The 12,551-nt window shown below is 35.0% G+C and overlaps 1 protein-coding gene and 1 pseudogene across 2 annotated transcripts in view; one reads left to right on the top strand and one right to left on the bottom strand.

The window, feature by feature from the left end:
- SNX13 (sorting nexin 13) overlaps positions 1 to 12,551 on the top strand; it is a 110,765-nt gene that overhangs the window by 42,189 nt on the left and 56,025 nt on the right. For both annotated transcript variants that reach the window (XM_045504497.2, XM_010967162.3), the window contains exons 3-5: positions 149 to 251; positions 1,490 to 1,579; positions 2,604 to 2,725. In XM_045504497.2, coding sequence (XP_045360453.1) covers positions 149 to 251; positions 1,490 to 1,579; positions 2,604 to 2,725 — 315 coding nt within the window. The remainder of the gene's footprint in view (positions 1 to 148; positions 252 to 1,489; positions 1,580 to 2,603; positions 2,726 to 12,551) is intronic.
- LOC105078606 (phosphoglycerate mutase 1 pseudogene) lies at positions 4,070 to 5,375 on the bottom strand (annotated as a pseudogene).

Raw genomic sequence — 12,551 nt, forward strand, 5'->3', positions numbered from 1 at the left:
AAAATCTGTCAGTTCCTTGCCTTGCCAAGGTCACAAACTGACTTTTTAGTGAAGGATAAGCCATGTATTAAATCTGAAAAAATATATTTGGTAATGTGTTAAATTATAGTAAAATTTTGTTTTTGTACCTATAATTAAATATTTTCAGAGGTTTTGTGGTTACTCTCCTGTTTGGAAAAACAAACTCAGAGAAGTACCTAGAGCAGTGTGAACATTCATTTCTTCCTCCAACATCAACGGGGATTCCTAAGGTAAGTAGGGGAAAGGAATATGAAACCTTGAAGTCCTTTTTGTATGCAATGATGATAATGTGACCATCTTTATATGGCTTTTCCTATAATTTCCCTATGTTCACTAATGCTCACTATAAATTTATGAGAGAGTATCTGATCAGGCTTCAGTTATTATTGTGGGATTGGAATGGTTTTTCTTGTATGAAGAGAGGCAGACAGTCTGGAGTTGATGTCAGTAATTTAATTTTACAATTATTAACTTGTCCATTGTGTGCTAATGAGACTTTCATATTGATAAATAAATACATTTTTCTAAAACTTACTTAACTTTAAAAGTAACCTCTGAGACTTATTTCTGTCTTCCTTTAAAACACCCATTAATGTATATTCTTTGGGTTTGCTCACAAATCTTTCTGAAGAAATGAACCTTTTCTTTTTTTGAATCATTTTTAAGCCATCCATAGTTTCCATTCATTTAAGTTGTACATAGAGAGGATGCAAAATGTTTTAAGAGTTAAGATCCTAAACAGTAATAAATCAGTCAAGACTGTTTAAGTCTTTATATCTATTTTTTAATACATGGTATAAAAATAATTATTTTGATTTGCTGTTCCTAAAATGATTTGTAAGTATGTTTTATGAAAAAAATCTTAGAAGTTGCATGCTATAACTTGAAACATTTTTTTTTCACATGTATTTGTGCTTTGGTTTGTATTTTTAATTGAAGAGGGTACCACTACTTTTCACCCTATTTCCAGGTCACGGATCTTTCTAAAGACTACAGAAAAAATGAAATTTCTTTTCTTTTCTTTAGTTGTTAAAAATCATCCATAGATAAAATCAATTAAAAATATATTCATTTAGCAGCTGGTATACTGTTTTGGGCTGGGAGGGAGAAAGAGGAAACAGGGCAGTATTTAACAAAGACATTTGACTCACCTGAAACACTAACTTATGAATATAAAATGTCATTGAAATATAGCAACAGTGTGTGTGTATATTTTCAGTTTCTCACATTCTGAATAATATTTGCTGATTATTAAGTTTTTTGAGGATAATGAGATTTTTTTCCCCTGGATGTCTAGTTTTGTTACTTTGGAAAATAGTATTTGCTTTATATTCAAGTCTCAAGAAATAAGGTTATTTATTGTCTTGAAGATAATGCAGGGTAGTTACAATGAATGTTCAGTTAGAAGTAAACTACAGAGATTTTAAGTCAAGAAACTATGCAATAAAATGTTATGGTTTCCTTTCAGTGCTTAGAAGAAATGAAACGGGAAGCCAGGACTATAAAGATTGATAGAAGATTGACAGGTGCCAATATAATTGATGAACCTCTCCAGCAAGTGAGTTTCAGTATGTGGTATTTGAATTCCGTATGTTGTGTGCTAGGTGTATTTCTTTTGAAAATACTAAGAAATAATTTTATTATTTATGTAATATGCTGGAGATTCATTATAATGCTATCCTTGGATTCTATACTTAAGATGCTGCCTTATTTATGGACTTATTTATAATAAGTGTAGTTGAATTCACATTTAGGAAAAAGGTTTTTACTGACATTTGACAATGTTTCTAATTATTTTATGGTTAAAATGTTACTCTTTAGCTGATGAACAAGCATAGTGGTTTGATAAATCAGACATTTTTCCTGCTAGATTTATTACTTTTTAAAATAGGTATTCCTGATTTGTTCCAAAAATATTTTTAAAATTAGAATTAAAATTATTCTCTTCCAAAATATTTTTCATTGATGCTTGATGGTATGATTATTAAAAATAATGTGTATGTTACAATTCTAATATTATTTTATAGATGAACTATTTAGCTTATCTGATTTGTAAAAACATTATACATTAAGTTATATTATTTGCTGTTTATTGGCTAACTTAATACTGTTGGCAGTATCAAAGGTATTAGAATTTAGTGAACTATGTCATTTTTGTAATTTGACTGCAGTGAATCTGATGATATAATCTTGGAAAAATGTTTTCTTTTGAGAATTAGGGTGTCGACGTTATTTTGCATCTCATTTTATCAAACTGATTAAAACTCTTCATTATACTATAGCATTGGAAATTTATTTTTTTCTGCAAACTTCATCCTTACCTGAATTTTGGTAGGACTTGGATACAGATAATTCTTTAATTTAAAAAAAAAAATTGGGCAGTGTATGAATTGGGCTACCAAGTTAATTTAAAAGTTTTGGAAGTGGTTTTTAGCATATTGATACCTTTGTAATGAAGGCAATTATTTACCACCACAATTTAGTATGTAGAAAATAAATAGAATTTGCAAATAATAGTTTTAGATTGAAGTTTGCCACTAAATCCTAAAAATTTCTTTTTTTCTGCAATATTTTTGTTTTAGGTTATCCAGTTTTCCTTGAGGGATTATGTCCAGTATTGGTATTATACACTAAGTGATGATGAATCTTTTCTTCTTGAAATTAGACAGACTCTTCAAAATGCACTCATTCAGTTTGCTACTAGGTAAGGTCACTGCATTGTATTTATGCAGAAAAATTTAAACGTATTGTTTGTATTAATAGAGAAAATAACTTTTAAGTGTGAGGAGAAAATTGATTTTTACAAGGTAAGTAGAACAGGATATTATTATTGTGGGATAACTCTTAGATTATAGAACTAGAGCCCTAAAAACCTTTACTCCTTCAAATTTAACCTTTGCATTTACAGAATGTTTATCTTGATTAAAAACCCTATTCTCTTAGTCAATTTCTTCCTCAGGGTCCAATTATCCAATCATGTGATTATTCAAAGTCTTTTTTTTTTAAATATATGTTTATTGTTACTCGCAGCACCTTCTGAAGTATAAGTGCCCCCCCCCATCCTTTTTAAATGGAGATACTGGGATTTTAACCCAAGACCTCATGATTACTAAAGATGTGCTCTATCACTGAGCTTTATCCTCTCCCCTACTCCACTTACTGATAATACTTTTTTCCCCTCTTCCCCGGATATTGTTTTGTTTTGAATTGCACATCACTCCTTTATTGTACTGTTCTGGAAATAGGATTTAGTACAGTTATGCTCAAAATGAGCCAAATGGCAGGGACAAACAACTAGAACATGATTCAGAAATCAGACACAGTGAAAGACACACTTGAACGTGATTAAGAGGCATTTCACTGCCATAAAACAGTAAGGCAAGGGAGAGATTCTAAAATACACAGCAGGCTGAATTCCTGTATCTTAGAAGTCAAGGAGCTTATCTCATGTTGGTGTAAGGAATGGCTTATTTTCTGATGTCAACCACCACTAGAAACCCCAAGTTTTTTTGTTGTTCATATTTTAAAATATTTACAGATATAAATAATATATGAAATGTTTAATATATACAACTATATACTTTAGGTAGGTAGATACTTTTTTTTTTTTTTTGGTAAAAGTAAATGTAACACGTAAACATCCAGGATTGATCCCAATCTTCTGAAGCCAGCTCCTCTGGAGTATGGAAGGAAATGTTTGTTTGCATCACCATGCAGTTTGCATTCTTCTACTGGAATCACTAGAGCCTCCCAGATAGTCATCTGACTACAGACTAGTATAGGACTACCTCCTGGAAACACAAATAAGCTCTCTTGCTCCGCCTCATTGGTCACACTTAACATGGTTCCTCCATGTCCCCTTTCCACCCTCTTCGATAAATCTTCCCTTGGCATGGACTGAGGATCCATGCCCCAGAGGTGCTGTTCTGACTAGATTGTATGAAGGAAGTGGAAACGAGACAAAATGGCTAAAACGAAATTGAGAGCCACTGATTTCCATCTGAAGCTGCAACTTAAGATGCCTACAGATGTGGTCAGTGTGACATGTTCAGGGGAGAGGTGCAGAGGAATGGGTTGGGCCGGGAGGGTGTTCTTGGGAAAGTAGTCGGCCTGCTTGCCTGCACTTTTTGGCCTTGCCCTGGGCAGCCACAGCCTCCATGACTTTCCTTATGGGCTCTTCATTTCCCAGGAACTCCAAGGGCTTGATGAGCTTCAGGTTCTTGTCCAGTTCGTAGATAGTGGGAATGTCAGTGGGCAGGAGCAGCTCCATGGTAGCCTCTTCAGAGAGACCCTCCAGATGGGTGACAGTGCTCTGAAGACTGTTGCCATGGACTGTCTGCAGAACCCCTTCCTCTCCTCCATCTGGGGAACAATTTTTTCATTCCAGAAGGTCAGAGCTCTGGCAGTAGTGTCCTTCAGACTCTCACAGGAGGGTAGCTGGTCTTCAGTGAGATCTGCATACCTGCAGTTCTTACTGATGTTGCTATAAATGGTTGAGCTTCATTGGAGGTGGTGGGACATCATAGTGCCTCCAGATCTTTACCTGGGCTTCGCCATGCTTAGCAGCAGTTTCTGCTTTATTGAGGCCAGGTCCTCACTACTGGCGGCCACACTTGGTCAGTGGCATCCAGCACTGCACAGAGGGTCCAGATTGTTTTCTTCTGCATGGTGGTGAAACAGATGTCAAACTCATAGCCAGCATCTTGTAGCACCTGTGCGTGGCGCTTCATCTCCTACTGGGCTCAGGTTGGCTTCACACCAGCCGCAAATGCTGTTCTCCAGATTCCAGGTGTTTCCTCTGTGCGGGGTCAGCACCAGCTTGTAGGTGGCCGTGGCTTCAGGTGCAGCGTAGACTGGGGTTCACTGAGATTCAGAAGTCACCCCAGATACTCTTTTATTCAAGTGCTATGGAAATAGTTCAGTAAAACTGCTCGCTTACCTTTGGCACATACCTAATGGAAGTCCTCTTAGAGGGAGAAGAAGCCAAAGTCAGTGGAGCATATTCAGTTTATTTACTTTTAGAAGAGAAGTATATTTTAATGAGTTTCCTTTAAGAAACTTTTCTTTTGTGAGATATACTAAAATTCTCACTTTACAAAACCCACTTATATATTGCCTCCGATATGACAAAATATTTTGGTCTATATCTTTGTACATAAACTACTTAATTTGGTAGGGGGGAGGGACATTTCATATCCAGAAATTATTTAATTTTGAAAGAAAGGAATTTATGTTTGGCTGAGTTTGCAGTCTTTTTTTCCTTTAATAAAAGATTTTGCTACCCATTACACAGAGATTTTCCTACTAGCCTGTCGCCTCAAGGCAGTAGGCTGCATGCTCTGCCAGGAGTACATTCTCAAATCTGAAGGTGTTATTTTCCAGCCAACCCCTCTTCTCCTTCACTTAGGTTCTTGAGATAGTTTTGTACTTCTGAGAGTCTTGGAGGATAGAGCTTTGCCCTAGGGCTTTTACTGTGTTTTCATCTCTGTCCGAATAGACATTTCTAGCTCATGCTGCTCTGTTGAGACTTTCCTTTTGTAATTCCGTTGATCTTAAGCTTTTGAGTGGGAGGTGAGTTCCTCAGCCTCAGGTCACTGAAGAGGCCTACGGTAAGGTTTATGGTTTGAATTATAACCTTGCTTAGATAGATTTGAGCTCCTCCCTTATGATTAACAGCAAACATTTATAAAGTGGTCAGCCATAATTACGAACGTAGACTCACTGGAACACGAATTATTATAATATAGTATAATGAAAGAAGTCAGAAGTTGGATTTTATCTCCTTTATTTTATATATGTAACATTATTGAGCATTAGGTATTTTTTTAGATAACTCTTCTGAATCACTCATTCATTGCTTTTTATAGTAACACCATCCTAATGATTTTTACTCCCTTTGTAAGGGTGGGAATAAGAAGAATTCATTATTCTTGTGTCAGACTGCTTAAGAGTATATTAAAATAAAACAAAATTTAGACCTGGAAAGAACTTTCGACTAGTAATTGGAACTCCTGAGTTCATATCCTGCTCTACCATTTAGCTGTGGGACTGTAAGCAGGTATTTTAAATTTTTTGGACTTTAGGTTTTCTCATATGTGAAATAAGCATAGTAGTACCTGTCCTGCTCTGCATTCCTCACAGGGTTATTGTCAGGATCAAATTCATCTATTCACTCAACTAGTATTTTGTGCCTACTTTGTACCAGCCAGATGCTGCAGATACAGCAGTGATTTAAGCAAAATCCTTGCTCAGTGGAATGTAATGAAAATAATATTTGTGAAAATGTTTAAAAAATTGTGAAGGAATTTAGAAATTTAAGTTTTTATGCCATCCAACATGTATAATTTCACAGATGAGGAAGGTAAGATCCAGAAAGGTTAAGTAGTTAGTGCAAGATTATCCAGTGAGTTGGGGGCAGAGTAAGAATTAGAATCAGATTGTTCTTAATAGTCACTGTTCTTTCCTCCATTCCCTACCAGATTTATTTTGATCTTGATTATTCGTCTTAGTTTCTCCCTCCTTTCTTTCCTCTCATGGCAGTGCTTTCCCTGTTGTTGATCCTCTAACCATCCTTAGACTTCCTGTCACAAGTTGTTTTTTTTTTTTCCTTTCTGTAAAATTCTTGTGCTATCAAACAGCTAAATATTTGGATGATAACAGGAAGAGCCAGGTTTCTCCCATCCTAGATTGATCTGAATTCATAGCTTTGGTTTGTCTTTGGCCTTAAGTTTTGGGGCAAATTCATCAGCTTCTCTTGAGCTTTAGTTTCCTTACTTGTAAAAAGCTGATAATAATTAAGGTACTTTTGAGGCTGCTTTCAGGCTAAAAATGATGTGACATAAAACCTGAAGCATACAGTAAGGTTCAGTTTGTGCCTTCTCTGTGAATGACTTAATTTTTGTCCATCATTGGCTTTTTCTATTACTACTAAAATGCATGTCTTCACCGAGGCTCCGTGACTATTTCCAATGCCAATATCAAGAAAATTAGGTCTGGTTCTAATCGTTTGAATACTTTAAAAATTCTTGTTCTGTGCTATCTGCTGTGCACTGTGAGGCTTCAATTATCACTTCTATCCTTCAAATTACAATCTTGTATAGGGTTCTTAACCAGAGGCCCATGAAGCCCTGAAAATGTATGCAAAATTGTCTGTGCTTTGTTTCCTGTTGAGTGGACTCCACAGATTTCATTTTTAGAAAGGGCCTTTGAACCCAGAAATGATTTAGAATCACCACATTCTACTGTTTATATTTATTCATCACTTTGGGGGAAACAGTCACGGAATATCAGCATAAAACAAAATGCTGATTTTGCAGTGTAACAGGAAGAAAAGGATATACTTAGAATCCAAAGTTCTGATTTTGAGCTTTAGCTCTAGTATTTATTAGGCCCAATGGCCTTGAATGCGCAAAAAGCAAATTCTTTAAATCTAGTGATAACCCATCTCTTCTCATCAGGTTGTTGTTTGGATTAAATGATACCATATGTGAGAGAGTCCTTTGTAATGATAACACTCCATAGTAACATTAGTTCCTGTTATTCTAGCATTTTGGGGAAGGAAACTTTCCTAGAGCACTCTTGAATTCTTTGTGGAACCTGGGCATCAGTTGGACTGGAGCTTTAGGGGATGAATCTGTGATAACTCACGAATTTTTATTCTATCTTCAAAGAAAATAATGTGACAAAGGACAGGAAGCCTAATTCTCCTGGTACCATTAAATTACAGTGTACTTAAAAGAAAATTTCTTAGCATCTTTGTAAAACAATGATACTAGTACTTGTAGCAAACTTAAGAGTTGTGAGGGACAAACAAGATGATGTCCATGAAATATTTGATAAAGTATTTGTCACCCAATAAGTGACTTTTTGAGCAAGTTACTTGACTTTCTGTTACTCAGTCTCTGCATCAGTAATATGGGGTGATTGTTTTATTTTGGGTTATTGTAATGATTATGTGGGGAAAAGGTGCATGTAAAACATTTTAGGATCTGGCACAAAGTAAGTGTTCAGTGAATGTTAACTTTGTTGTTATTGTTGTATTTATTATTTATTATGTTCCTAGGATATATACACAGATTCTTTGACCTCATCTTCTTAGCTTTATTTATTTATTTATATTTCAAGGGTGAGGGAAAGGGGGACAAAATTAAAGCACATGAAATGGAGAGAAATAAAGTAGTCATTTATATGGTACTTAGGGCATTTCATCTAGAGATAGAGTAGACCAGGGTAACTGATGAAGACCTTATGTGGACTAAGGCCCAAACTGGACTTCAGGAATGGATGTTTTGAGAGCACCGAATCCTAACCACTAGACCACCAGGGAGCATTAGGAATGGATGTTTTGAGATAGAACGAGGGAAATGAAAGACATCTTAGGAAAGAGAAATAGTATGAGCACAGTTCTAAGAAGGGGAATGAGGTTAGTGTGTAAGAAGGTACAAGTGAGCAAGGTAACTTTTTGCTTTCAAAAGTGAAATGTAATTACTAACCCTGTATACGTTTGTTCCTTTGAGCCATAAGATTAGCAGGAAGGAGATTCATTCTAATGCTACTGTGTTCCTTCTTGAAGGGTATTCCTAGGGGAAGGACGTAGGGATATGTAGCTTCTAAGATTCAGTGTTTCTGATAGTGATGGTATCACTGTTTCTGGAATGACAGGAGGTTTGTTCTGAACGTTTTCCGTTTTTCTCACTGCCTTTTGCCATAGAAATGTAAATTGAATGTTTCTAGACTTGTTCATAAGGCAAGTACAGCTCAAATAATGGACATTTGCAGCAGTGAAGTTTTACACTCTTTCCATTTTATATTCTTTGCCATTTGAAAACTTAGCTGAAGAGAGGTTAATCAGGAAGATGCAAAAACAATTGAGAACCATCTAAATATTTAAAAGAGAGTGAAATAAGTTAATGTTTTTATATATATAGAAGAGACCAGGATGGTTAATTGTTTATTTATATAATTCACATACCATACAATTCACCCACTTAAAGTTAGTGACTTTTACTATATTCATAGAGTTGTGCAGCCTTCATCACAGTCAATTTAAGAACATTTTAATGACCCCACAAAGGAACCTGGTATCCACTGTCAGACACTTCTCATACACCCCCCCATAGCTTCTAGCTCTAGATGGTCAGTTATATGCTGCTTCTCGCTATGGATTTGGACAGTTTATATGAATGAAATAATACAGTACATGGTCTTTTGTGAGTGGCTTCTTTCACTTAGCATAATACTTTCAATGTTCATCTGCGTTGTAGCATGTACTATTACTTATTCCTTCTTATTGCTGAATAATATTCCATTGTGTGGATATACCACATTTTGTTTATCCATTCAGCAGTTGGTAGATATTGGGGTTGCTTCCACCTTTTGGATGTTATAAAGAATGCTCCTGTGAACATCCATGTACATGTTTTTGTGTGTACAGTTTTACTGGACAGTCACACTCATTTGTTTGCGTTTTGTCTGTGGCTGCTTTTGTGCTACAATGGCAGAGTTGACTAATTGCAACTGAGATGATATGGCCTGCACAGCCTAAAATAGTTGCTGTTTGGCTCTTTAAAGAAAAAACTTGCTGACCCTTGGAATACAAAGTTCTGCATCCAGTAAAATATTAGAAAATGTTATTAAACAAATAGGAAATATGTTAGACTAAAAATCATACAAAATAGTGTATACTCTGATTTTAGCTGTGTAAAAAATTGTAAATATGTGAGCATAGCAAAGAGACTAAAAAGAAATACACTAAAATAATAACAGTGATCTTTGGATTGTGGATTTATGGCTGATTTATAGCTGATGCAGAGAATCTAAAGAAGTTACATTTTACAAAAAGGGCATGTATTGTTATAGCCCGAGATAAATAGAAACATTTGGTGGTCAGCAGTAAAGATATTTAGGATGATTTTTTTCAACTAAATTCATTTTTCTGTTTCTCTGTTTTTTATATTCTTATGAACACATACGTATAAGAATCCCTTTTTTCAACTATAAATGGCATGTATCTTTATTTCCTTGGGAAGTGATCTTAAAAGTGATGTTTAATACAGTGTCTTATATGTGATGGGACAGTGAATACTCAGTAAGTTGTTGTTAATCGAGTTTCCATTTATGACTTCCTAGTTAATTTTTTTCCACAAAATTTAATAGATTACACTGTTGGGTCTAGGAGTATTTTATTTATTAGGTAAATTTTACTGAAAATCTTGTTTATTAAAATAGTTAATAGCATGAATTTAATTTTTAATACTGTATTTAACATTATACTTAAGAGGATGCACACTTAGTCCCAAGTTAATTTTTTTCTTTTCCTATAGCTTGATTAAGGCTTCCAGCTCTGTGTTCTTTATACTCAACCCCTAAAATAGGTGAGTGTGTCTCCTGTGTGTCCCTCTATGTAAGTTATTCTTTGTATTTGGAGATAAGATTTTTTTTAGAACATCTGCGTTGTTGACCTCTTTGAAGCATTGGGACACAGGATGTAGAACTGGATGGACTTCATATGTGGAGTTGTAGTTGACTAAATATCATTTCCTTTACTATGGCTATATAAAACTGCATGCCTAAATTTTTCTTCATTTCCACCAATTTGTTTATAATTTTCACAAGTCAGAAGGTTTCATGTTGTTGTTAAGGTGTAGCAGAGAAAACACTGAATTGAAGATTAGGAACCCTAATTTTTTTTGTTAATAAAGCCTTGGTCTCACTAACTATATAATCTAGAATATGTAATTTACATTCTGGCTCTGTAATTATAGGGGCTGCTGGTAATTATTTCAGATCTCTTTCAGTTCTAAATTACTAAGAGTCCCTGGTCAGGTTGGTACTAATCTTGATCTGTTTTCAGTCATACCTCCTCTTCAAAACACTCACTCACATCCTCTGTCACACCTCACATTTTGAATACCATTTGAGGAGTTATTTTTATAGTGTGTGAGGTTGCTAATTAGATTTAATTTACTTTGGAATTAAAGTACTCCTCTCGTCTGTTGTTTTACTAGTAGGGGATCTTAGAGTTGGATGATGATAACTTTATTTAAACTTACATTTTTACGTGGTCAGAAAGGATGCATGACTTCAAACGTGAAAGACATTTACTAGATTAATCTTTCTCTATAGTTAAAAAGTCTTATGTCAATGAAACTTTAACATTTTTATCTGATTATCCAAACTATTGCTATTCTCTGTGGATTACTGAAAACAGTAAGTCTGTGGTTTTATAAGTCTACTACTTAAGGTTTTGTGAAATGTAAGTATGTCCACCATGGATGATTTCAAGCTATGAGCATGAAGGCACTGAACATGAGCCTAGGAAGGAGATGTGCACGTTGGCTCTCCCACTTCTGCACCCGACAGGGGCGATGTCCAGCCAAGAGAATGGAGCATACAGATTAGTGACCATGAAGTAATGAAACTTGTTTCCTCATATGGTTGCTAATATTGCTCCTGTGAAAGAGGAATTCTCCATATATTTTTGAGGATTAATTTAAATTTAATGTAAGTTCAGGAATGTTGTGAATCAAGCAGTTTTGTTATTTTATACTCGATCCTTATAACTAAATCCTTAAGGTAGATTTTAAAAGGGAAACAGGTACTTTGGGGAGAGAGTTACAGTAATATGAAGTATTTATGAGCAAATTGAGACTAGAAGAAGGGGAAATCTTGTAATGGGTTTAGGAGCAAGTTTACAATTCTGTGCCTTTAAAATATTGCTCAAATTCAATTTTAGGCTGAATCTTTTGACACCAGCAAAGTACTCCATCAAGAACTCTTGAAGGATGGAAACATATAAAGATTTTTGTATTTTAAAGAGTATATTATTTATAATAGTGAATTCTGAGGAGGAAGTTACTGTCTGATTCAGTGACTCAAGGAAAAAATTTTTTTTCACAGACAGGCCGCCTGCTTTCAACAAAAGATTTCTGTGGGTCCGTTGATCAAAAACCTTTTAGTGGAATAAAACTTTCCTCAAAATTCCCTCAAAGATGGTTGTCAAAATCTACCCAGAAAAACTAGAACTTATACTATAAGGATTAAAAAAAAAAGTCTCATTTTTCTATGTAGGAAATAAAAGACCATCTATAGGAGAGTTACACATATAATTTTATACAATTGGTTATTATATTGCCCTTACTGATTAGTATACATTTAAAAAGCTTTTATATATGTGTGTTTGTGTGTATGTACACACATATACACACATATATACTATGCAGTATACAGTATACTGTGTCATTCTTAACTGTTTTAAATAAGATCTTAGTAGTCATTTTTGTAAAAAAATAATATAGCATCAGTAATACAACATTTATCGTAGAATTGTTTCAGTGGGAAGATCAGTTTTTACTTTTATTATCTTGACATAAAGGACCTTTTCCAGGAAAGTACTGTGCTGAGTGTGTGAAGATTGCCTCTACCAAGGGGGCACCCGCTTCTCTAGTTAGGCAAGTCTATGTGACGACTCTTGCGCGTACCATGCTCTTTCCCCTCTTTGGCTTGTTCCTATGTCCTTCCTTTCCCCCTTT

The sequence above is a fragment of the Camelus bactrianus genome, chromosome 7 (genome assembly GCF_048773025.1).
Source record: "Camelus bactrianus isolate YW-2024 breed Bactrian camel chromosome 7, ASM4877302v1, whole genome shotgun sequence".
Taxonomy (NCBI): Eukaryota; Metazoa; Chordata; class Mammalia; order Artiodactyla; family Camelidae; genus Camelus; species Camelus bactrianus.